The 26263-nt window shown below is 42.6% G+C and overlaps 1 protein-coding gene across 4 annotated transcripts in view; it reads right to left on the bottom strand.

Annotated features, from left to right (window-relative positions):
• Positions 1 to 47: 47 nt before the first annotated feature.
• Positions 48 to 26263, bottom strand: part of card11 (caspase recruitment domain family, member 11) — a 100341-nt gene continuing 74125 nt past the window's right edge. For 2 of the 4 annotated variants that reach the window (XM_029123434.2, XM_029123435.2), the window contains exons 18-27: positions 24899 to 25025; positions 24519 to 24646; positions 23502 to 23617; positions 21351 to 21435; positions 5641 to 5733; positions 5093 to 5210; positions 3953 to 4135; positions 2262 to 2386; positions 1149 to 1264; positions 237 to 1069 (exon numbers count right to left, since the gene is read on the bottom strand). In XM_029123434.2, coding sequence (XP_028979267.2) covers positions 865 to 1069; positions 1149 to 1264; positions 2262 to 2386; positions 3953 to 4135; positions 5093 to 5210; positions 5641 to 5733; positions 21351 to 21435; positions 23502 to 23617; positions 24519 to 24646; positions 24899 to 25025 — 1296 coding nt within the window. In that variant the 3' untranslated portion in view covers positions 237 to 864. Of the gene's footprint in view, positions 1070 to 1148; positions 1265 to 2261; positions 2387 to 3905; positions 4136 to 5092; positions 5211 to 5640; positions 5734 to 21350; positions 21436 to 23501; positions 23618 to 24518; positions 24647 to 24898; positions 25026 to 26263 lie in introns of all 4 variants that reach the window. The other 2 variants (XM_034295293.1, XM_034295294.1) reach the window with 2 other exon arrangements.

The following is a 26263-nucleotide window of genomic DNA, read 5'->3' as shown; positions in this document are numbered from 1 at the left end:
CATTCACGAATGGCCAATTAGCTGTTAAAACGGCCAGTGGATTTGTTCAGGATAGACACAAGAGGCTATACTGACACCCATCAAACGTACTGCTCTGTGGGGTTAGCCACATAGCCTTACACGTGGCGACCTGGATTTCTTATTTCAGGAGAGCAATACTTTCTATTGCGTGCCGGCTGAACTAGGCTTGCCTGGTTTCTTGTTTTGTACTGAGTCTGTTGTCGCAAGGTAAAACCATTAATTCACTTTCTCTCTTTCTCCTACTCTGAAAACACTTATCCAAATATGATTTGTCTAATCTAACATTCTGGTCAAGTACCATACTTGGTTTCTCCCTCTCCAGTCCACCAGCGCACACTTCGGCACACATCTTATGCCAAAAATCCTGTAAATAATCTTTAAGAGTGAACAAGGGCTAAGACTCTTCAAAACTTTATTTGGAGAATCTGAAAAGTCTAGATGCTCATAAGACTAACTACAGACAAGTACAGTAGTAAGCTGTCAACTATCTACTAATCCTAACTCTACCCTTAACACATATCCGAACCCTATTACTACCTGTAGATTGTCTAACCCCATTTCAAAATCAGCTGCATGAGATAAAATAGAACAATCAGAAAAGCTTAGAAAAAAATGTATGTTATTTATTTTGTTGAGTAGCAAAAGATTACCTGCAAAATACTTTATAAACAACTCCCCAAATTCTACTTGCAGTTGAGAATACAGAAAAAAAGTTAAAGTTAAGCTAATGTAACTTTTCATTAAGTTTTGACTGATTACCAGAAATATTTGAATACTAATAACTTCATATTGACATTACTAGACACATTTAAGTTAAAAAGGTTTTGGGGTTTACTGTGTATGTTACAGTAAGTCTTGCTCCACCCAGACAGTCTTCTTCTGTTCTTCCAAAATTTTTTCTTTTACCACTCTTATGAGGTCCTCAGGCCCTGCCCATGCCTCAGGTTCCAGAAACAAATAGAGGCATGGAATGCTCTCCAGCTCCCTCTCTCTGCTTCGACACGTTCTTATTAGCTCCTCCTCTGACTCCACACGCAGGGGCATCTTCCTGTAGGTATTAGATGTGCAGGGTTAGAGATCAGGGCTTCAGTCAGGAATTAGAAGTTAGGAGTCACATATCAGAGTACCTAAGCTTCTTGATGTTCTTTTCACATATCTTGATGTGAATGATGATGGGGTAGATCTCTCTTCTCAGCAGGTCTTTAACACAGCTCACATCGGCCTCCAACAGACAGTGCTTACCCTACACACACAATGCAAAGCCTTTAGATCTGTCTATTTATTTGTGTGTGTGTATATACACCGATCAGCCATAACATTATGACCACTGACAGGTGGAGTGAATAACACTGATACACCCATCAGCCATAACATTATGACTACTGACAGGTGGAGTGAATAACACTGATACACCCATCAGCCATAACATTATGACCACTGACAGGTGAAGTGAATAACACTGATACACCCATCAGCCATAACATTATGACCACTGACAGGTGAAATGAATAACACTGATACACCCATCAGCCATAACATTATGACCACTGACAGGTGAAGTGAATAACACTGATACACCCATCAGCCATAACATTATGACCACTGACAGGTGAAGTGAATAACACTGATACACCCATCAGCCATAACATTATAACCACTGACAGGTGAAGTGAATAACACTGATACACCGATCAGCCATAACATTATGACCACTGAGAGGTGAAGTGAATAACACTGATACACCCATCAGCCATAACATTATGACCACTGACAGGTGAACCTGCTGCTAACGTCTTTGTACCTGATACCACAGCACACCTTCAGAGGTCTAGTGGAGTCCATGCCTTGACGGGTCAGGGCTGTTCTGGCGGCAAAAGGGGACCTACACATTATTAGGCAGGTGGTCATAATGTTATAGCTGATCGGTGTGTGTGTGTGTTGGTGTGTGTGTGTGTGTATGTGTGAGAGAGAGAAAGATCAGGTTTAACTATATATGCAGGGACCTTATGTCCTTACAGGAGATACTAGAATCTAACAAATCAGTACATATAAGGTTTCTTATCCGATCCCATCCAAGAAAAAGGCTTATTCCAGTTTGGGTAAGGTTTACTTTAAAACGTATTAATTGGGGTTACTTTTAGTTGTACGCATTAGGGGTTAGGTTACAGATTAGAATACGTTTAGGTTATTCCGTTTTCTTGTCCCTACAAGGACAGAAATCCAAACTTGTGTTTGTGTACCTTTGCAGCAACAGCCTCTATGTTCTCGGGTGTGATAACCTCATAGGTGTTGCCTTGTTTCTCTCTGTAAGAGATGATGGTCTCCACACTCTGTCTTATCAGGTACTCTTCTTTGGTCACAACATCTGAAATAAATTACTTTAGTAACAAGAAAATACAATCGTAGAAATGTAACCTTGAACATATGAAATTACCAGGCAAAAGAATATTACAGGTTGCTGTTTTCAATGGTTTTCCAGGCACCCGTAAATGTCTGCTCAATGGTATCCCAACACAGGTGATCCTCAAGGCCCTGTTCTTGCTCCTCTCCCTTTTGTAGTCATTTAGCAGCCAATCGTATCCATATAGTGACTTCCAGTAAGGAGTGCATGCAGTACATTTTTATATTTCTGCCGGACTGCGTAAGCGGAGCCGGCCAAGAAGAGCAAATGTGACCAACCGACCCACCCACCCTTGTTAAATAGCATAGTGGTTAGAGAAGCCGATCTGTAAACTATAGGTCCGGAGTTCGTATCTCATCACAGGCAAAGTGAAGTACACATTATGAATTATTCCGTAAAGATAAAAACTTTGCTGTCTAAAACCTTCAGTATCTACATTATTGTAAGCCTGAAATGAAACAGTTTACGGTTATACTGCGACTGTTTCTGGTGGATTTTCCAACTACGTATCCGTGCATGTGTTTTGGGTCAGGATAGACAAACACATTTGCTGTCTACAACATACAGTAGTTACGGTATAGTAAGCCTTAACTAAAACTGTATACGGTTATATTGCGACTGTTTCTGGCATGAAAAAGTGAATCTTCAATTTCGCTAGCAATTGCTAAATTCTTATGATTATTCCTAGGAAGCTAGTAGATACTAGTAAGCCTATTACTGGCTAATAAGCTGTTCAAACGGCCAGTGGCAAAAGCTAACAGTTAATAGACGCTATTTGTGGTGGAGGTAAACTTAATAAGAAACGTTAATCAGTTTAAGACAGTGCTCAATGGTGTCTAGCGACTGGTGAAATGTGTAACGCCGTGGCGTAGTGGTTAAAGACAGTGCTTCTCACATAGAAGACCTAACATCGAATCTATTGAGAGCAATGACATATATTAATTTTATTTACACGATTCTCTCATCGTTTCACTTGATGAAAAAGTTAGTTATCGTCACCTTTATTGATAGTTATTGTATCAATGTCATTCACGAATGAAAGAAAAAAGTACCTTGTTATGCCATGATTAATTTTTTCTTATGCTATGAAATGAAATAGCTTTGGCAGACTCGCTAGCAATTGCTCAATTCCTATGACTATTCTAGTCAGTTTAACTGTATCAATATCATTCACGAATGGCCAATTAGCTGTTAAAACGGCCAGTGGATTTGTTCAGGATAGACACAAGAGGCTATACTGACACCCATCAAACGTACAGCTCTGTGGGGTTAGCCACATAGCCTTACACGTGGGCGACCTGGGTTCGAATTTCAGGAGAGCAATACTTTATATTGCATGACAGCTGAACTAGGCTTGCCTGGTTTCTTGTTTTGTACTGAGTCTGTTGTTGCAAGGTAAAACCATTAATTCACTTTCTCTCTTTCTCCTCTCAAAACACTTACCAAAATATGATTGGTCTAATCTAACATTCTGGTCAAGTACCATACTTGGTTTCTCCCTCTCCAGTCCAACCCCGGCCCCCCCCCGACCTGGTTTGCAGATGTTGAAGTCCATGGCTCCGCCCATGTTGAGTATCCTTTGTATGATGGTCCGAGCCAGGCTGGGTGGACTGAAGATAACTGGACGCTTCCTCTGAACACGCTGGGGGGAAACTGGGCTGTACGGGACCAGACTGACACTCCGACTCACATCACTGTCTGGATCAATACACTCTGTATACACACAAACACACAGATATATATACACACACACAAAAACACACACACATACACACACACACACAGAGATACATATACACATACACACACATACAGATGCATATACACAAACACACAGATCCATACACACACACACACACACACATATATATACACACATTATTTATTGGTGTGTATTGGAGAAGGTTTAGTGTGCCTGCAGTTGGAGGGTTTGGAGTGTATACAGTGTTTGGTGTGTATTGGGGAGGGTTGAGTGTGCATGCAGTTGGTGGGTTTGGGGTATATACAGTGTTTGGTGTGCATTGGGGAGGGTTTAGTGTGCATGCAGTTGGATGGTTTGAGGTATATACAATGTTTGGTGTGTATTGAGAAGGGTTTAGTGTGCATGCAGTTGGAGGGTTGGGGTATATACACAGTGTTTGGTGTGTATTGGGGAGGGTTTAGTGTGCATGCAGTATGAGGGTTGGAGTTATATACAGTGTTTGGTGTGTATTGGGTGTGTATTGGGGAGGGTTGAGTGTGCAGGCAGTTGGAGGGTTTGGGGATATATACACTGTTTGATGTGTATTGGGTGTGTATTGGGAGGGTTGAGTGTGCAGGCAGTTGGAGGTTTTGGGTTATATACAGTGTTTGGTGTGTATTGGGTTTGTGTTGGGGAGGGTTGAGTCTGCAGGCAGTTTGAGGGTTGGGGGTATATACAGTGTTTGGTGTGTATTCGGAGGGTTGAGTGTGCATGCAGTTGGAGGGTTTGGGGTATATACAGTGTTTGTTGTGTATTCGGAGGGTTGAGTGTGCATGCAGTTGGAGGGTTTGGGGTATATACAGTGTTTGGTGTGTATTCGGAGGGTTGAGTGTGCATGCAGTTGGAGGGTTTGGGGTATATACAGTGTTTGGTGTGTATTCGGGAGGGTTTAGTATGCATGAAGTTGAAGGGTTTGGGGTGCGTCTCACCATCTGGCCGTAGGGTTTCAAATCCTGGTCTAGGCAAAGCTGGGTTTCCAGAGCTTACGATGCGGACACGCTCACTGCTGTTCATACGCTTATACTTATTATCCACCCTGCTGACAAACTAAACACAAACACACGCACACGCACACACACACACACACTATACTTCAACTGTGCAACTGTGAGATGTGTGTATGTGTGCAATCACCCTAACATGATCTCTCCTGTGGTAAACTGTTAGCCCTCCATATCCACAAGATTAATTGAGTTAATTGCAAGCTGTTGTTATTTACTTGAAAATGTATATTCACACTTCTACAACATATATGAAAAATACGGATTAGGGTCCTGGATACTAAAATAGTCCTTTAAAATAAGTTCAAATCCCCAGCTCTCCTGAGGTTCAACATTGCCTTTATATAACACTTTGAGGCTCTCCTGAGATGGGATACGTATTGGTGTGTATTATTGGTGTGTATTACTGGTGTGTTTTATTGGTGTGTATTACTGGTGTGTACTATTGGTGTGTATTATTGGTTGGTGTGTATTACCTGCAGTATCTGAGTGATGAAGACACTGGCTCTGGATATCCGAGGACTGGATTTGGGGTCTGTGGAGGAGCTGGACTCTTCTGGTAAGGTGCTCTAAACAACAACAGAGGTTTCATTAACAGAGCTGGCTAAGGCACCGTTAGATCTGTTGACACATGTTCATTAAGACAGCTAGCTAAGACACTGTTCCCCCGTTTGACACTGGTTCATTAAGACACCTAGCTAAGACACTGTTCCCCCGGTTGACACTGGTTCATTAAGACAGCTAGCTAAGACACTGTTCCCCCGGTTGACACTGGTTCATTAAGACAGCTAGCTAAGACACTGTTCCCCCGGTTGACACTGGTTCATTAAGACAGCTAGCTAAGACACTGTTCCCCCGGTTGACACTGGTTCATTAAGACAGCTAGCTAAGACACTGTTCCCCCGGTTGACACTGGTTCATTAAGACAGCTAGCTAAGACACTGTTCCCCCGGTTGACACTGGTTCATTAAGACAGTTAGCTAAGACACTGTTCCCCCGGTTGACACAGATTCATTAAGACAGTTAGCTAAGACACTGTTCCCCCGTTTGACACTGGTTCATTAAGACAGCTAGCTAAGACACTGTTCCCCCGGTTGACACTGGTTCATTAAGACAGCTAGCTAAGACACTGTTCCCCCGGTTGACACTGGTTCATTAAGACAGCTAGCTAAGACACTGTTCCCCCGGTTGACACTGGTTCATTAAGACAGCTAGCTAAGACACTGTTCCCCCGGTTGACACTGGTTCATTAAGACAGCTAGCTAAGACACTGTTCCCCCGGTTGACACTGGTTCATTAAGACAGTTAGCTAAGACACTGTTCCCCCGGTTGACACTGGTTCATTAAGACAGTTAGCTAAGACACTGTTCCCCCGGTTGACACAGATTCATTAAGACAGTTAGCTAAGACACTGTTCCCCCGGTTGACACTGGTTCATTAAGACAGCTAGCTAAGACACTGTTCCCCAGGTTGACACAGATTCATTAAGACAGCTAGCTAAGACACTGTTCCCCCGTTTGACACAGATTCATTAAGACAGCTAGCTAAGACACTGTTCCCCCGTTTGACACTGGTTCATTAAGACAGCTAGCTAAGACACTGTTCCCCCGGAGTAGGAAGAAGTGTTTTGGTAGTGATAACACTAAGATATCTTAATCATGATAATTTCTGAAGAAAATTGTTAAATATAGAGGAAGGCTTTCTAACCTTTTTTGCTTTTGGGGGGGGTCATGTTTTTATTCAGACATGGGAGGGTAGGTGTTTTTTCCTTTAACATTTCTATGTTTAAAATATAGAATTATAGATGCTCTATGCTATTATTTATGCTATTATTTATTATTTAAGTTATAAGCACAGCAATGCCATGGCAGTACACTGTGTGACATTACTGTTGTGAACTAGTGGTCAGAGTTGGGGAGTAAAAGATTATAAGTAATCCGTTACATGTAAGTGACCAATTGAGCACTAGTTTAATTTTCTCTGGTTTTGGTTGGTTGGATGGCTGGTAAAAACAGAGTATATCTACTGTAATATTAGCCAACCCATATAAAATGTGATTTAGTTATCTTTCTCAGAACAATGATAGGTGATAGGCCTACCTGGTCTAATATCTTTTTGCCTTCAAGATAAAACATTATATGGAATTAATCACGATATTTGAGGACAAAAGATGTGTCAGGAAGCACTCTGCCAAAGGATGATGATTTACATTTGATGCAGCCACCTCAACTCCGCACATAGAGATAGGCCATGTGATTCTGCTTTGGATCTCATAAAATTACATTCATTGGTAATCAGTAGCTGCTGACGACATTGACTTTAAGCTAAGAGTGCATGTGTATAATCACAGTTTACATCACCCTCTAATAGGTCATTTTTTTCCTTTACTTATCAGACTGAATAAGTCTGAATTGCAAGTATTCAGAAATCCAAATCCCCTCCAAGAACTGCCACCTTAACGTGGTGGAGGGGTTTGAGTACCCGAGTGACCCTAGGAGCTATGTTGTCTGGGGCTATATGCCCCTGGTAGGGTCTCCCAAGGCAAACAGGTCTTAGGCGACGGGTCAGACTAAGAGCGGTTCAAAACCCCCTTAATGATGATTAAAATTATGAGTACCGTGACGTCGCCCGGTATGGCGCAGCCGGGGCCCCACCCTGGAGCCAGGCCCGGGGTTGGGGCTCGTATGCGAGCGCCTGGTGGCCGGGCCTTCCCCCATGGGGCCCGGCCGGGCTCAGCCCGAACGGGCGACGTGGGGCCGCCCTCCCGTGGGCTCACCACCCACAGGAGGGACCATAAGGGGCCGGTGCGAAGAGGATCGGGCGGCAGTCGAAGGCAGGGGCCTAGACAACCCGATCTCTGGACACGGAAACTAGCTCTAGGGACGTGGAACGTCACCTCGCTGGCGGGGAAGGAGCCTGAGATCGTGCGTGAGGTTGAGAGGTTCCGTTTAGAGGTAGTCGGGATCACCTCTACGCACGGCTTGGGCTCTGGAACCACACTCCTTGAGAGAGGATGGACTCTTCACCACTCTGGAGTTGCCCATGGTGAGAGGCGGCGGGCTGGTGTGGATTTGCTTATAGCTCCCCAGCTCTGCCGCCATGTGTTGGAGTTTACCCCGGTGAACGAGAGGGTCGTTTCCCTGCGCCTACGGGTCGGGGATAGGTTTCTCAATGTTGTTTGTGCCTACAGGCCGAACGGCAGTGCAGAGTACCCGACCTTCTCGGAGTCTCTGGGAGGGGTGCTGGAAAGTGCTCCGACTGGGGACTCTATTGTTCTACTGGGGGACTTCAACGCCCACGTGGGCAACGACAGTGACACCTGGAGGGGCGTGATTGGGAGGAACGGCCCCCCTGATCTGAACCCGAGTGGTGTTCAGTTATTGGACTTCTGTGCTAGTCGCAGTTTGTCCATAACGAACACCATGTTCAAGCATAAGGGTGTCCATCAGTGCACGTGGCACCAGGACACCCTAGGCCGCAGGTCGATGATGGACTTTGTTGTCATCTCATCTGACCTGCGGTCGTATGTCTTGGACACTCGGGTGAAGAGAGGGGCGGAGCTGTCAACTGATCACCACCTGGTGGTGAGTTGGATCCGATGGCGGGGGAGGAAGCTGGACAGACTCGGCAGGCCCAAGTGTACTGTAAGGGTCTGCTGGGAACGTCTGGCCGAGTCTCCTGTCAGAGAGATCTTTAACTCCCGAGGGAGGCTGGAGATATTGAGTCCGAGTGGACCATGTTCTCCACCGCCATTGTCGAAGCGGCCGCTCGGAGCTGTGGCAGTAAGGTCTCCGGTGCCTGTCGAGGCGGCAACCCCCGAACCCGGTGGTGGACACCAGAAGTAAGGGATGCCGTCAAGCTGAAGAAGGAGTCCTATCAAGCCTGGTTGGCTTGTGGGACTCCTGACGCAGCTGACGGGTACCGACAGGCCAAGCGGGCTGCAGCCCAGGTGGTTGTGGAGGCAAAAACTCGGGCCTGGGAGGAGTTCGGTGAGGCCATGGAGAAGGACTATCGGCTGGCCTCGAAGAGATTCTGGCAAACCATCCGGCGCCTCAGGAGAGGGAAACAGTGCCCTACCAACGCTGTTTACAGTAGAGGTGGGCAGCTGTTGACCTCAACTGAGGATGTCGTCGGGCGGTGGAAGGAGTACTTCGAGGATCTCCTCAATCCCGCTGTCACTTCTTCCATTGAGGAAGCAGAGGATGAGGGCTCAGAGGTGGACTCGTCCATCACCCGGGCTGAAGTCACTGAGGTGGTCAAGAAACTCCTCGGTGGCAAGGCACTGGGGGTGGATGAGATCCGCCCTGAGTACCTCAAGTCTCTGGATGTTGTGGGGCTGTCTTGGCTGACACGCCTGTGCAACATCGCGTGGCGGTCGGGGACAGTGCCTCTGGGATGGCAGACCGGGGTGGTGGTCCCTCTTTTTAAGAAGGGGGACCGGAGGGTGTGTTCCAACTATAGGGGGATCACACTTCTCAGCCTCCCCGGGAAAGTCTATGCCAGGATTCTGGAGAGGAGAATACGGCCGATAGTAGAACCTCGGATTCAGGAGGAACAGTGTGGTTTTCGTCCGGGCCGTGGAACACTGGACCAGCTCTATACCCTCTACAGGGTGTTGGAGGGTTCATGGGAGTTTGCCCAACCTATCAACATGTGTTTTGTGGATTTGGAGAAGGCAATCGACTGTGTCCCTCGCGGCATCTTGTGGAGGGTGCTTGGGGAATATGGGGTCCTGGGTCCTTTGCTAAGGGCTGTCAGGTCCCTGTACAACCGAAGCAGGAGCTTGGTCCGCATTGCCGGCAGTAAGTCAGACTTGTTCCCAGTGCATGTTGGACTCCGGCAGGGCTGCCCTTTGTCACCGGTTCTGTTCGTAATTTTTATGGACAGAATTTCTAGGCGCAGCCAGGGGCCGGAGGGTGTCAGGTTTGGGGACCACATGATTTCGTCTCTGCTCTTTGCAGATGATGTTGTCGTGTTGGCCCCTTCTAACCAGGACCTTCAGCATGCACTGGGACGGTTTGCAGCCGAGTGTGAAGCGGTGGGGATGAAAATCAGTACCTCCAAATCCGAGGCCATGGTCCTCAGTCGGAAAAGGGTGGCTTGCCCACTTCAGGTTGGTGGAGAGTGCCTGCCTCAAGTGGAGGAGTTTAAGTATCTAGGGGTCTTGTTCACGAGTGAGGGAAGGATGGAACGGGAGATTGACAGACGGATCGGTGCAGCTTCTGCAGTAATGCAGTCGATGTATCGGTCTGTCGTGGTGAAGAAAGAGCTGAGCCGCAAGGCGAAGCTCTCGATTTACCAGTCAATCAACGTTCCTACTCTCACCTATGGTCATGAGCTTTGGGTCATGACCGAAAGGACAACATCCCGGATACAGGCGGCCGAAATGAGCTTTCTCCGCAGGGTGGCCGGGCGATCCCTTAGAGATAGGGTGAGAAGCTCGGTCACCCGGGAGGAGCTCAGAGTAGAGCCGCTGCTCCTCCACATCGAGAGGGGTCAGCTGAGGTGGCTTGGGCATCTTTTTCGGATGCCTCCGGAACGCCTTCCTGGGAAAGTGTTCCGGTCCTGTCCCACCGGGAGGAGACCCCGGGGAAGACCTAGGACACGCTGGAGGGACTATGTCTCCTGGCTGGCCTGGGAACGCCCCGCGGAAGAGCTAGAGGAAGTGTCTGGGGAGAGGGAAGTCTGGGCATCCCTGCTTAGACTGCTGCCCCCGCGACCCGGCCCCGGATAAGCGGAAGAAGATGGTATGGTATGGGAAATACAATTATTTTTTCTATTACATGTTTTATTTATTTAACTATTAAAACTATTAAAATAGGCAAACGTCCTTAAATTTTCACTAATTTACACATCATGAGAATACGTTTTTCAACACATTACTTCTTTAACGGTCCCAGTCAGACAGAACTGTTCAGCTTCGTGTTTTCTGTGTGTCCTTGGTTTGTCATGTCCTTATTTGGTCTTTCCTGTTCTCGTTTCAGTCAATCAGTCTATTCCTTTCACCTGTGTTTAAACCCCACCTGTTTCTGTTCTCCTTGTTAGTCTGTGTATTTAGTCCAGGCATTTCCTCCCTGTCTTGGTCGGTCATTGTTGTATTGTGGCGTTTCATGTTTCAGTCTATTTTGTATCTTTAGTGCACTGCACTCAGTTTTTTTCCCCTTTTGTTCACATTAAAAGGGCCTTCTTTGACCCTGCATTTGCCCTCTGTATCCATGCAACATGACAGAATATGTTTTCAATACATTACTTCAAACTAGAATGTTTGTTGTTTTTCTGTTTTGATCAGACACTCAATGGTTAGACTTTTACAGAACAGTTTATCAAAATATTGTGATTTCATGAATTTATCTAAAAAACGATATTCATAAGTATGACAGATGCATAGTTTGCCTATATTTACAGATAAAATGACACTTAAAATCTAAATGACACAAGATTGAATGTCTACATGAAAAATGCTAACAATGACAACATTTTTGCTAGGTCTAGTTGACAGAGTTGGGATAAAGTGACATAAATCAAGTATTTTCAAATTATTAGTAAATTTTATGAAAGTATGGAAGTTATAGTTAACAAATATCCCCAAATCTGAAAATTGACAGATGGATGGAAAATCTAAGTTTTTAACTGTGGCCTTAATTTGCGTTTTGAAAATCCATCGCTGGTGGACCTAGTAATCTCAGGTTACGTTCACAAGGGTAAAACGTATTTGTGTGTGGATGTTCATGGTGGTGAACGTGCACTTGCTTGCCTGGGGTTTCTGCAACGTTTTGACAATGTTGGTGGTTGTGGAGCAAAACATCTGACTAGTTCAGCCATTGTCTGCCTCCAGAAACCAGGCGTAGGCCTACATTTTATTGACATCTTAGCTAGTCTAGTTAGTCAATGTCAGCCCTGCTTGTAAAAGTAAATAAAAATGCATTTCCTTTCTCATCCCCCTTTGTAATTAATACAAACCCGATTCCAAAAAAGTTGGGACACTGTACAAATTGTGAGTAAAAAAGGAATGGAATAATTTACAAACCTCATAAACTTATATTTAATTCACAAAAGAATATAGATAACATATGTGTTGAAAGTGAGACATTTTGTAATGTCATGCCAAATATTGCCTCATTTTGGATTTCATGAGAGTTACACATTCCAAAAAAGTTGGGACAGGTAGCAATAAGAGGCCAGAAAAGTTAAATGTACAGATAAGGAAAAGCTGGAGGACCAATTTGCAACTTATTATGTCAATTGGCAACATGATTGGGTATTAAAAGAGCCTCTCAGAGTGGCAGGTGTCTCTCAGAAGTCAAGATGGGCAGAGGATCACCAAGTCCCCCAATGCTGCGGAGAAAAATAGTAGAGCAATATCAGAAAGGAGTTTCTCAGAGAAAAATTGCAAAGAGTTAGAAGTTATCCTCATCTACAGTGCATAATATCATCCAAAGATTCAGAGAATCTGGAACAATCTCTGTGCGTAAGGGTCAAGGCCGGAAAACCATACTGGATGCCCGTGATCTTCGGGCCCTCAGACGGCACTGTATCACATACAGGAATGATACTGTAATGGAAATCACAACATGGGCTCAGGAATACTTCCAGAAAACATTGTCGGTGAACACAATCCACCGTGCCATTCGCCGTTGCCGGCTAAAACTCTATAAGTCAAAAAAGAAGCCATATCTAAACAGGATCCAGAAGCGCAGGCGTTTTCTCTGGGCCAAGGATAATTTAAAATGGACTGTGGCAAAGTGGAAAAGTGTTCAGTAGTCAGACGAATAAACATTTGAAGTTCATTTTGGAAAACTGGGACACCATGTCATCCAGACTAAAGAGGACAAGGACAACCCAAGTTGTTATCAGCGCTCAGTTCAGAAGCTTGCATCTCTGATGGTATGGGGTTGCATGAGTGCGTGTGGCATGGGCAGCCTACACATCTGGAAAGGCACCATCAATGCTGACAGTTAAATCCATGTTCTAGAACAACATGTTCCCATCCAGATGTCGTCTCTTTCAGGGAAGACCATTGTTGTGGAAATTTCTTATACAATGTATTCTGATTGTATAAAGGACTGAGTCCCACTGTTAAGATAGGTACAGGAATGTGTGGGACCTGGTATTTGCATAGGGGACATCTATTGTCTGTCCAGATGCAGATCAATGGGTTTTAGGACAGGATAGGAGAAGATATACAACAGGGGGAGTAAGGTCAGTTTGCCCCTTTGGCTAAACATTATTGCAGGAAGGATAAGGTGGGGGAAGATAGCATTTGACGTGTGTGATAGAACAAAGGGAAAGGTGTTTGATTGACATGAAACAGATGGCAGCATCTTACCACACCCCTTCTTCCTATGTAATAAATACTGTCGAAATGATGTTTTTATTTAGAAACTATCCACCGTTACTTTGTAACCTGTATACTTTCTCCTTGCAAGCAAGATTAAAACCGTTTATTGCGCAATTGATTTTTCCTGTCTTACCTACCATTTTCATAGAACTTTGGAATTTTAGAAATTGCCATCACAATTTGGGGGCACGTCCGGGATCCTAATCCTGATCGGTTTCGAGTCCTTTCCTAACAGGTTAACCGTGCACGGCCAGAGAAAGCTCTGGAATTCTAGTATCGTCCAGAAAAGGCTTATCCTTTGACGGGCTGAGAAAGAGTGCCTGACGGGAGCTGTGACTCGTGCTTGATCAGTACAGGTTTCCTGCGGAAATTGAATTTGGAGGCAAGAACGCAATACGGTCTAAAAACTTAAAGTTGGACTTTATAGTTTAAAATCTGCAGTAAAAGGTTGGACCTTTTAAAATCTCATTTGTGGGCTGACGAGCTTGACTTCGCTTTCTGGTTGGTTGAGTATAAAGTAGATTTACTGGGTAAATCTGAAACATGGGGACGTGCGACAGTAAATCTTTGCCGGTCTCTCGTGTTTACGCTGGACCGGCAAAAATTATCACTGACGTATATGGTGTTTGGACATGTGAACAATGTTTCTTTGAGTGTTATTAGGTTTTCCGGCGACTGGCGTTTTCATTCGGTGATGGATGCGCGGCCTGTCGGGCTGATTGGAGGTAGATGGCCGTGGTAACGTATGAAAAGTTGTTTGGAAAGCGTAGGCTACGGTGTGTAGACAGTGTGGAGTATATTGATCTGTGTTGTAGTTTTTTTGCTCAGGTTAGATGGCTCGTTCTCCTCTGATCGCCCGTCACCCCACCCCGCGGAGTTCAGCTGGACCGATAGGTGGGTCTCTTTGGAGGCCCGATCGGGACACTGCATCGTTGGAGTCATAACGTGGCCAAGCTCTGTGGACTTTTTTGTTGTGAACGTGGAAATGCTGTGGGCCGCTGGAGGCCGTTTTCTGCTCCGCTTTGGAAGTGTTGAGCATGTCTACGAGTTTCAAGAAAAGTTCCAAAAGTGGGGAGTTGTACACACCAGGTGTACACACCCGTAATCTCTTTGGCCTTGCCGCGAGTGATTCAACGGGAACACGCAGGAACGCTGAACCGCCTGAGGGAGGGGTGCGGACGGTCAGACAGGGGACCAGAGGGAGCATCAACCGGTGAGATTGTTCCTTAATACAGTTTTCATATGCTTTAGTAAACAATGTGGTTGATGATTTGATGGTTTTGTAGAAATTGATAGATGGATTTGAGTAAGTATTGTGACTAGAAGTTTTGAGTATTGCAGTCAGGGCGGCTGTAGTTAGAAACATGTCGTTTTTGTTCCATGTCCTGACACCAATTCCCGTGCAGCAGTTGGACTGCGTGATGGAGTATAGCGTGCTCCTGTATGTTTGGATGTTGAAGTGTGGTGTTTTGGTTAATAGCGACTGTAGTTAGGCCTGACAACCATTCCTATGCTGCTAACCTATTGCGTTGCGATTAGTGCTGGATTATAAGCGGTTGGACTGCTTGAACATCTGCAATTTAGGTTGGACTTAAATATGCAATTGAGATTGGATCTCATACTTTCAGTGCCTGTAGAAGGCTCCTGTAAATTGCCGCAATTGTTGGTCAGCTTATGGTTTGGATCAGTATGCTACAGAAGTTGTATATGCACGCGCCACTTGTGTTTGTTATGGCCCGAGTCAAGGGCATTTGTCATTGTCTGGTTGTGGTCGGTCTAGTAAATGCATTTGTCCATTTTGGTATTCCCTGTGCACGAGGGATCCGATTGGCTGCATTGTATATTCCTTGATGGAATATCGGATCTCGTTTACCGAGGTTGGTGTTAACTTGGAAGTATTTGTAATCGCAATGTTTCTTCTTGTTTGGTGTGCGTTTGGGCGAACGCTTACATTGCGTTGTTAACATGGTTATTATGCGAGGCCTACTCTTTTGGCTTTTGCCTTTGTGCTGAAATTGTGAAATTGAAGTTGCCTGATGGCTTGCACACGTGGGAGTGTTAGCCTGCTAACTTAGGAGTTTAAGAAAATAATGGCATAAATATAATTAGAGGGATAGCTTAGAAATTGGTATAATGATGATTCTGTGATTTGGTAAAATATGGTTTCGTAATGAGGGGTTAAAATAGTGTTTTCTCTCTCCTTGTATGGAGTGGGATGCAGACGATAGCAAAAGTTTTTAGTATTAAGATAACATGCTGTTTTCCATGAAGACTGGATTCAGCAAATATAGTCATAGCCTGCAAAAGAGGGTGAAATGACTACGGCCCGTTTATTCCCCAAATAGCCAAAGCCAGTTTATTCCCCGTTTAAATAAACCCGTAAAATTAGACGTCCTATTTTAAATGCTAAATTGAGTTTGGTTAAATAAAGGTGTTTTCTAACGATAACTGGGATAATACTTGTGTTTTTAAAACCAACGCATGATACTTGTTCATGGAATTTAAATTCTGGAATGGTACGTTTGTGAACAAATAGGGTATTGATGTAAAGGTGTTTAAGGCTACATTGAGTTTCCTTTGGATTTCTCATTGTACCTTGATTATAGTGACGTCATAAATCTGTTTTCTGCCTGGAGCGCCATTCTTAAGAGTTTCTTAATTTCCACCATAATGTTGACTTGTTGTATAGATAATGATAAGTACATTTTTACAAACTGCGTAAATATTAGATAGGTTGGACTCTAAATCTAAAATCTTAAGTTAACGAACGATGTAGGCTAAATTGAGAGGATGGTCTGGGGACCATAAAGGAACATTTGGCCTTGCTAATGGCTTACCATATATGTGTTGAGCTCAGAGCTTCAGGAAGGGTGGGCAGGTCCACTGGGATGGCTTCCGCCACCCTTAACATTATATCAAGGTAGCATATTACTAAGGGTTAAATTCGAGTGTTCAGCCTGTTCTCACACGTGGTAATTTTACCAACACATGTTCAGTTTTGGGATGATAAAACATTAAGTGAAAGCTGAATAAGTTTTCCTTTTGGTTGCTTTAATGTTTACATTTATGATTTCAAATCAAATTGTAGTATGGGTGAAGACCTTAAGTCATCCAACATTGTTAATTGCTAGAACAAATTCGATGTCTTTGCATGAGATATGCATGGAAGTAGCGATTTTGGGTGACCGCCACTATTTTGAATGACGTAGACTTACATCTAAAATTGAGAAAATTCCCTAGAGTTTAGGAGGTAAATTGAGTCATGATGTTGTTGGTCTCAACTTAGTTTGGCCGTTGCTTGGGGAAATGCAAATTTTTATATGCTACTTTGGGAGTTCCTTCACACGAGCGACCGTGTGTGTGGTACAGTTTTTATTTCCTTTGTTTTTCTTATTTTCGGTTGTTTTGGTTGGATATTCAGTTTGCGACATTTACTGAATGCATGTTAGAATTTTCTTTTCATTTTCGGTCCTGTAATGGTTCTGCTTTCAAGCTTGAAGTCATTTTCTGTCTTGAAAGCAGGGGGGGATTGTATGAAATGATTATCTATAGTGGAAAAGAGTTGAACTTAAGAGTTCAAATGAAAAAGAGTTGAACTTAGAGTTCAAAGCAAATTAAATTGGTACTTAAAGAAGTTACGTGAATAATCTAGTTTGTCAAATTGGGTTTTTGAAATGTATGTTTTATGTGAAATCTAACATGGTTATGGTTGAGTAGAATACATCTTGCCATTTTGAAATGGTTTAGCTAAGCAATAACTAATTTGATGGGTGTGTTACTGTTTAGTTAGTTAATATTTGATTAGAAGTAATCATATTAATCTCATGCATTATGTAATAAGTGGGTAAAAACGTGCAGGGAGCACATTTTGTTATTCCTTACATGTTTACAAAATTTTGCCATGGTTTAATTGATATTGAGAAAATAATTCTGCATCAAGTTATATTTCTGGTAAACAAGTTGAGAAGTCTTACATAGTCTAAATTGTAAAGAGAGGTACAGACCCACTGGAGCACTCCACTCACTGACACAAAAAAAACAGTTTGAGATGGATTTTAACTTGTTTGGACTCTTTAGAAGAGAAACAGACATTATCAAAATTGGGTATTCTAATTCTAATTTAAGTTCTGTCCTAGTAAGCAATCATTGGAAAGTTAATGGTTAACAGAGGTTTCTTTGAGGTGAATGAAGAGAAAAAAGGTTGTTTTACTATTGTCAAATGCCTGGGGTGTTTCAAGATAACAACAGTGTCCCTTAGTGATAAGGTGACAATCCTCCAAGACCAGGGTCTGTTATCCTTAGGTTAGTAAACCACCCCCCACTCCAGGGAGAGCCCTGTGGTGGTAAAGGAGTAAAAAGGGGGGGTCATGATTTATGACAGGATTTCAGAGTATGTTTGATGTGCTAGGATAATAAGAAGAGATTGAGAAGTTCACACTAAGTTTCATCTTGTAGAGAAATTAGGCTAAATAACAGTTATGTTAGCTGACCTTCAAGTTGGTGTGAAATGTTTGATTTGAAATAAGGTATTTGGTCCTTTATGTGAAACAATGGGTGAATTTGATTGTAGTTCCGATACAACACAATCAGATGTAAATCATATAGGTGGACTGAGAATTGTTCATGAACTACTATTAGAGAGTGGTACTTCAATGTAAGTAAACTATCTTAACTGATGAGTTTTTGGAACAGTAATGAGATATGTGAAATTGTGTTCTTCTGTTCTTTGTGTTGGTTGTTACACCAACTATAGAAAGGAGTGGAATTGTTATTTTGCTACACTAGCAGAACAGAAGCACCAGAGATGTTAATGTTTTAACGATACTGTTATTGATTTCAACCGTTCTAATCTATTTGGAGAAAAGAAGTAGAGAGATATTGGAAATATAGGGTTTGAGTGTTTGATAGTGTGTGGTTCTAATGTATCAGCGAGATGCAACAAGCTAACGTAATGGACATATGTGATGATGTACTGTGCAGTTGGAACTAATCTTCTCAAGGATAATTCACACATTCAGATACAGAACACTTGAAAGCGATTCGGCAACAGAGGACTTGTTGGAGCCCAGAGAGAGACTGAGCTTGGCTTAAAAGGACAACTGTGAGGTGGCTGAGGTGAGATGGATCTCACAGACACACAGACAGACTGTCCTACAGCTGAGAGAGGAGTCGACTCTGGCTCGCTGCACGTCTAGGTGCTGCATGTCTACAGGATGCTGAGTTCCTGTGAGCTGGACTGATTTGAGTCCTGATGATTCTGCAATGTGTTGGAGAAGGCAACCTCCGACCGAGAGGATGGAGGCGTAGGAAAGATCTACTGCACAACATCATGCAACGCTGATTGGGTCCATACCAGGTACATCTCATCTGCTGTCCAGGTAGCTGAGAGAGGAACCTGGGGTCGACGACACGCTACACGAGGATTGCAGTGTTTGAAGGTTAGACACAGTGAATTGAAGTCACTGAGGGAAAGTGAATTTTCTGGTGCTAGTAACCAGTCACTTTCTACATGGCCTTTAGCTCTAGAACCTTTAGCTAAAACTGGTCATCTTGGAGTTCACAAAGGAGAACACACAGATTCTCCTGGCCTGGCTGATAAAGCAGCTAGAATGGAGACAACAAGAGCTGTGTCTGCATTTGAGCTGTAAAAGACAACACCTTGGAATATACATCTGACTTTTTCGTTATGTTACATCGGCCTGTCAAAGAAATGGTTCATAACTGACTGTCTGACGTTTGGAAGAGCAGAACATTTGTGATGACTTTGGAAGAACATCCAAATGGAACCATGGAGAGGACTTTTCAGCGAATTGAGCAATTGGCATGAGAGAACTTTGTAACAGTGATAAATTGAAGGGTGCATTCAGTGATAGGTGTTTATGATGATTTTAACATAACATAAGTTTTGCTGTACTATGTTATGATTCTGTATGATGACAATGTGTGATCTTGGAGTTTATACGGAAGGTAATGATCTAGAAGAATGTAAGGGAGGATCCAGACATTTCAGTTTGCTCAGTTCTCTAATCACTAAGGATAATAATATTGACTGGGTCATGTTGTTAAAGAGTACTGTTTTGTTGCAGTCTACATCCTAATGAGTGAACTGTTTAAGGTTTGATACCAAGGTTTGACATGGTATCAAGAGGATGGATTGTTGTGGAAATTTCTTATACAATGTATTCTGATTGTATAAAGGACTGAGTCCCACTGTTAAGATAGGTACAGGAATGTGTGGGACCTGGTATTTGCATAGGGGACATCTATTGTCTGTCCAGATGCAGATCAATGGGTTTTAGGACAGGATAGGAGAAGATATACAACAGGGGGAGTAAGGTCAGTTTGCCCCTTTGGCTAAACATTATTGCAGGAAGGATAAGGTGGGGGAAGATAGCATTTGACGTGTGTGATAGAACAAAGGGAAAGGTGTTTGATTGACATGAAACAGATGGCAGCATCTTACCACACCCCTTCTTCCTATGTAATAAATACTGTCGAAATGATGTTTTTATTTAGAAACTATCCACCGTTACTTTGTAACCTGTATACTTTCTCCTTGCAAGCAAGATTAAAACCGTTTATTGCGCAATTGATTTTTCCTGTCTTACCTACCATTTTCATAGAACTTTGGAATTTTAGAAATTGCCATCACAACCATGCATTTTCGTACATGACAATGCCAGACCACATACTGCATCAATTACAATGTCATGGCTGCATAGAAGAAGGATCCGGGTACTGAAATGGCCATCCTGCAGTCCAGATCTTTCACCCATAGAAAACATTTGGCACATCATAAAGAGGAAGGTGCGACAAAGAAGACCTAAGAGAGTTGAGCAACTAGAAGCCTGTATTAGACAAGATTGGGACAACATTCCTATTCATAAACATGAGCAACTTGTCTCCTCAGTCCCCAGATGTTTGCAGTCTGTTATAAAAAGAAGTGGGGATGCCACACAGTGGTAAACATGGCCTTGTCCCAACTTTTTTGAGATGTGTTGATGCCATGGAATTTAAAATCAACTTATTTTTCCTTTAAAGTGGCATCATCAAACTCTCCTGTCCCCTCTACCTAAACACAGCCCAGTGATGCAGCATCAAACCCTCCTGTCTCCTCTACCTAAACACAGCCCAGTATGCAGCATCAGCATAAAATGTATACACTTAAAGTAAGTCACCCTGGATAAGAATGTCTGCTAAATTACTAAAACATACGTACATGTCTAAAGACATATGTTTTCCTCAATGTGCATTGGAGTGGAATGAGCTGTGACATTTACTATCACCAGCAACATCACTTGATTCATTGCTTGATGGAGAGCTACAATGTTAGTTACCAGGTAAACAGTCAATGAGTGCTGCATACCACTGGCCCTAAAGTTTCTCCTTGGGGCTAGTTAGATGATTAGTTAGGGGCTAGTTATGTATATGGTGAGTAAGGGGCTAGTTAGATGATTAGTTAGGGGCTAGTTATGTATATGGTGAGTAGTAAGGGGCTAGTTAGATGATTAGTTAGGGGCTTGTTATGTATATGGTGAGTTAGGGGCTAGTTAGATGATTAGTTAGGGGCTTGTTATGTATATGGTGAGTTAGGGGCTAGTTAGATGATTAGTTAGGGGCTTGTTATGTATATGGTGAGTTTGGGGCTAGTTAGATGATTAGTTAGGGGCTAGTTATGTATATGGTGAGTAGTAAGGGGCTAGTTAGATGATTAGTTAGGGGCTTGTTATGTCTATGGTGAGTTTGGGGCTAGTTAGATGATTAGTTAGGGGGTTGTTATGTATATGGTGAGTAAGGGGCTAGTTAGATGTTTTAGTGTTTGGTGTTTTTTTACAGGCTGGTTGGTACCATAATGTTGCGCAGACTGTCATTCTCCTCTCTTCCCCTTCGACACATCAGCTTTTGGAACTTCACCAGGAGCAGCTGCTGGGCCCTGTAGACACACACACACACCAGTTGTAATCTTTAGTCTGTAGGGATAAATGCCAAATACCAAATAAATACATTTAACAAGCATTTTTGCATGTAATTGACACATCCAAAGTGAATTTATTTCACAATCCCCCCCACCCTGCAAAAATGTAGTTGCTAAATATAGCTAGAGCCCCCCCTTACTATCGGCTGTTTCTAGCAGTTGGAGAACTAAATTCTCTCAAGTTAAAAATGTAAGTTCACTGCCAAAAAACGTAACATTTTGCTATTAACTAACAACTGTGTGTAGACTTTCTATATCAACTAAACCATTTTCTGACTGGTGAGTAATTCAAAATGCTGTAATAGTTTTTTTGTACTGAAAAAGTCTTACCTAATGCAGCTTAAAAAATAAACTGATTTTTACCAACATAAATGTATCTATCTATCTGGCTAAAACATTGCCACCATGCAACCAAAACTAGGAGCACATAAATGGAAGGACAAAAAAAAACGTCAAAATGTGTGTAGCAATTAAGTAATGGCTGATTGGGTCTTGATAACAAAAGGATTTGAATATGGCCTAATTATGAATTAAAACATTAAACAATAAAACTTTTGTGACCTGTTTTTTGACAGTATTATAATTACTATATATATTTTTTGGTCTGTGGTTTGAGTCCTAAACATTCAATTCTGTCCCTGGCCCTGTTGGAGTCCCAGTCATGGAGCATAAAGCATTTGGTTGGAAGGCCTAAGGGGCTTGGAGGAAGAGTGTCCAAAATATACGAGGGGGCTGATCCTTGTAGCACATTAAAAACAAATAAAATAACCTTAAAATCAATCCTATATTTAACAGGTAGCCACTGGGGAGAGACCAATACAGTAGTGATGCTCTCTCTCTTCTTTGTACCTGTTAAAAGCCTAGCAGCTGCATTTTGGACTAACAGACTCCCATATACAAAAGAGTTACAATAGTCCAGACGGGAGGAATTGAACGCATGAAAAACTGTTTCCAAACCCTTAAGAATGTGTTTCAATATGGCCCAGAGCTGGAAAAAGCTACCTCTAAAACAGCATTTAGTTGTTTATCAAATTTGAGGTCCGAATAAAAATAACCCTGAGATTCTTTGCATAGCTATGTTATTAACAATAACTATGTACATTGATGGATAGAGGTCCTAAGTCTTTGTGGTATCTAATTGTATGAGGTTTTTTGCTAGCCAACATTTTATGTCTCTAAGGCAATCAAAGAGCTATTTCAGAGATTTATTTCAGGGGAAGGTACAATTGTGTGTCATCATCATATCAACATATGAAAGATGGAGCCCAAGGGAAGCATATATATATATAACAAGAATAAGATAGGGCCTAGGACATAGTCCTGAGGTACCCCACAAGTGATAGAATAAGATAGGGCCTAGGACAGAGCCCTGAGGTACCCCACAGGTGATTGTTGCAAAGGAGGAGGAGAAATACCAGATGCTTACAGAAAATATCTGAAAAAATCCTGCCTCTCAAATATGATGTAAACAGCTTAAGGGCAGTACCCTGAATGCCAGCTTCTAGCTTACAATGATCTAGATGAATGGTATGATCAATTGTGTCAAAAGTAGTAAGTAAGATCAAGCAGAATTAAAATAGTGTGATTTCCATTGTCCCTGAACAAATTAAAATAATTTAACACCTTAAAATAATTTAACACCTGATTCAGTGCTATGGCATGCCCAAAAGGCTGACTGAAATGTATCCAGAATATGGTTTTCATTTAAAAAGAAACATTTGATAGGAATGGACATTTTGAAATGGGATGGAAATTATTAAAAACAGTTAAGTCTAGATTAGGATTTTTAAAAAGGGGCTGGACCACTGCATGTTTAAAACAGGACGGGACAGTGCCATTGACAGAGGTCTGTAGTGGTATTTAGTAGTCTGTATTTGTCTGCAGAGGTCTGTAGTGGTATTTAGTAGTCTGTATTTGTCTGCAGAGGTCTGTAGTGGTATTTAGTAGTCTGCATTTGTCTGCAGAGGTCTGAAATTGTATTTAGTAGTCTGCATTTTTCTGCAGAAGGCTGTAATGGTACTTACCGTGCGTAGGAGGGGATTGTGCCTCTCTCCTGTAGGTCGGTTCCAGAGTAGGGGTCGACCCGAGAACATAGCCACTCCCCCTTTCCCTGGTGCATTGTGTTCAGGACATGGACCACCTTCAATCAACCAATACATTGGTCAACCTATATATCAATCAACACACTCAACCAATCAACCAACAAATAAATCATTCAACACACTTAACTAATCAACCAACCCACCTACAAATCAATCAACACACATTACCAACCAATCAACCCACCAATAAATCAATCAACACACTTAACCAATCAACCAACCAACCAATAAATCAATCAACACACTTAACCAACAAACAACCCATCAATAAATCAATCAACACACTTAACCAACCAACCAATAAATTAATAAACACACAACCAATCAATCAACCAATAAATCAATCAACACATTTAACCAACCAACCAACCAGTAAATCAATCAACACACAACCAATCAACCAACCAATTAATCAATCAACACACTTAACCAATCAACCAACCAATAAATCAATCAACACATTTAACCAATCAACCAACCAATAAATCAGGAAATAGATATCAGAGGATAATGGTCAGAGGATAAATGTTAGGATGTAAGTCAGAGATTGACAACGGTTACAGGATGGAGATTATTGGTTAGAGGTCAGTGTTTAGAGGTAAGGGGATACAGGTCATGGGATAAATGATAGAGGTCAGGGTTTAAAGGTAAGGGGATACAGGTCATGGGATAAATGATAGAGGTCAGGGTTTAGAGGTATGGGGATACAGGTCATGGGATAAATGATAGAGATCAGGGTTTAGAGGTATGGGGATACAGGTCATGGGATAAATGATAGAGATCAGGGTTTAGAGGTAAGGGGATACAGGTCATGGGATAAATGATAGAGGTCAGGGTTTAGACGTAAGGGGATACAGGTCATGGGATAAATGATAGAGGTCAGGGTTTAGAGGTATGGGGATACAGATCATGGGATAAATGATAGTGGTTAGCAGATACCTCATCACATAGTACATTCAGAGAGCATGAATCTGCCTGGCTGGAAATGTTAAGGTTGATTCTGATGTAGAAGGAGTCTCCTGATGTCACTTTGTGGTCCGACAGATCCTTCTGCAGTCTCCGGTATCCTGACCCACATACACACATGGATTGCACCAAGGGTTAGAAGTTGGAGATTATGGTCAGGGTTTAGAGGTGAAGGGTAGGGATCATGGTTAAGGATATAAATGACGAGGTTAGAGGTTTTTAAAGCCTGAATAAAGAAGGGAAGTATAGACACAAATACCTACAGATGTAGGTCTGCTGCCTGTGGGGTGCATTAAGCATACGGGTGTGTTAGGGACACGTGTGTGTGTTGTTTTTACAGTGTAAAGAGTTACCATCAAAATTGGCTCGGTAGTGCAGTTGTATTGGTCCCGAGCAATGCTGCAATGTCCAATGGGCCTCTTCCTGGGTGCAGGTGTCCAATGAAACGCTCTGGTTTTCCCCACGGATACATCCCTCAAGCTGGACCAGCCAATGGGAAAGAAGGAGGGAGAATAGCCAATCAGAAGACAGCTCTTGGCTTTTTACTTTGTTACACAGTATATGGCCTAGCAATTACGGTACTCCAGCACATTGGATTCTAAATTAAATAATGGCTAACAGGTTAATGGGCAGATTTATTCATCCATAAACCTTGAAACATGTATGAGTTACAGCCCTCTTTAGAGACAGACCCCCATTTTAGGGGATCAAATACCTATTGACGCACTATACACCGATCAGCCATAGCATTATGACCACTTACAGGTGAAGTGAATAATGGGCAAGCGTAAGGATCTGAGCAACTTTGACAAGGGTCAAATTGTGATGGCTAGACGACTGGGTCAGAGCACCTCCAAAACTGCAGACCTTGTGGGGTGTTCCCGGTCTGCAGTGGTCAGTAATTATCAAAAGGTCTAAGGAAGATAAAGTGGCACCACCACAAAGTGAAACCGAAAATAAAAGACAAATTATAGCCTTGCAAATGCATATAAATATATAGGCATAAAAGTAATGTGTTTACACAATTATGTAATATGTGCATATAGAGATAGTTTTTTAGACCTACAGTGGGGAGAACAAGTATTTGATACACTGCCGATTTTGCAGGTTTTCCCACTAACAAAGCATGTAGAAGTCTGTAATTTGTATCATAGGTACTCTTTAACTGTGAGTGACGGAATCTAAAACAAAAATCCAGAAAATCACATTGTATGATTTTTAAGTAATTAATTTGCATTTTATTGCATGACATACGTTTTTGATCACCTACCAACCAGTAAGAATTCCGGCATTCACAGACCTGTTAGTTTTTCTTTAAGAAGCCCTCCTGTTCTCCACTCATTATCTGTATTAACTGCACCTGTTTGAACTTGTTACCTGTCATTGGCCTCTTTCAGCAGGATAATGCGCCCTGCCACAAAGCAAAAATGGTTCAGGAATGATTTGAGGAACACAACGAGTTCAAGGTGTTGATTTGGCCTCCAAATTTCCTACATCTCAATCGAGTTGAACATCTGTGGGATGTGCTGGACCAACAAGTTCGATCCATGGAGGCCCCACCTCACAACTTACAGGACTTAAAGGGGTCTAGTGGAGTCCATGCCTCGACGGTTTAGGGCTGTTTTGGCGGCAAAAGGGGGACCTATACATTATTAGGCAGGTGGTTATAATGCTATTGCTGATCGGTGTGTATTCAATAGTGAATATTACGTCAATTT

Source organism: Esox lucius, chromosome 11 (genome assembly GCF_011004845.1).
Source record: "Esox lucius isolate fEsoLuc1 chromosome 11, fEsoLuc1.pri, whole genome shotgun sequence".
Classification (NCBI taxonomy): domain Eukaryota; kingdom Metazoa; phylum Chordata; class Actinopteri; order Esociformes; family Esocidae; genus Esox; species Esox lucius.
Note: the sequence above shows the minus strand (reverse complement) of the source record. Positions and strands in the feature narration are given on the sequence as shown.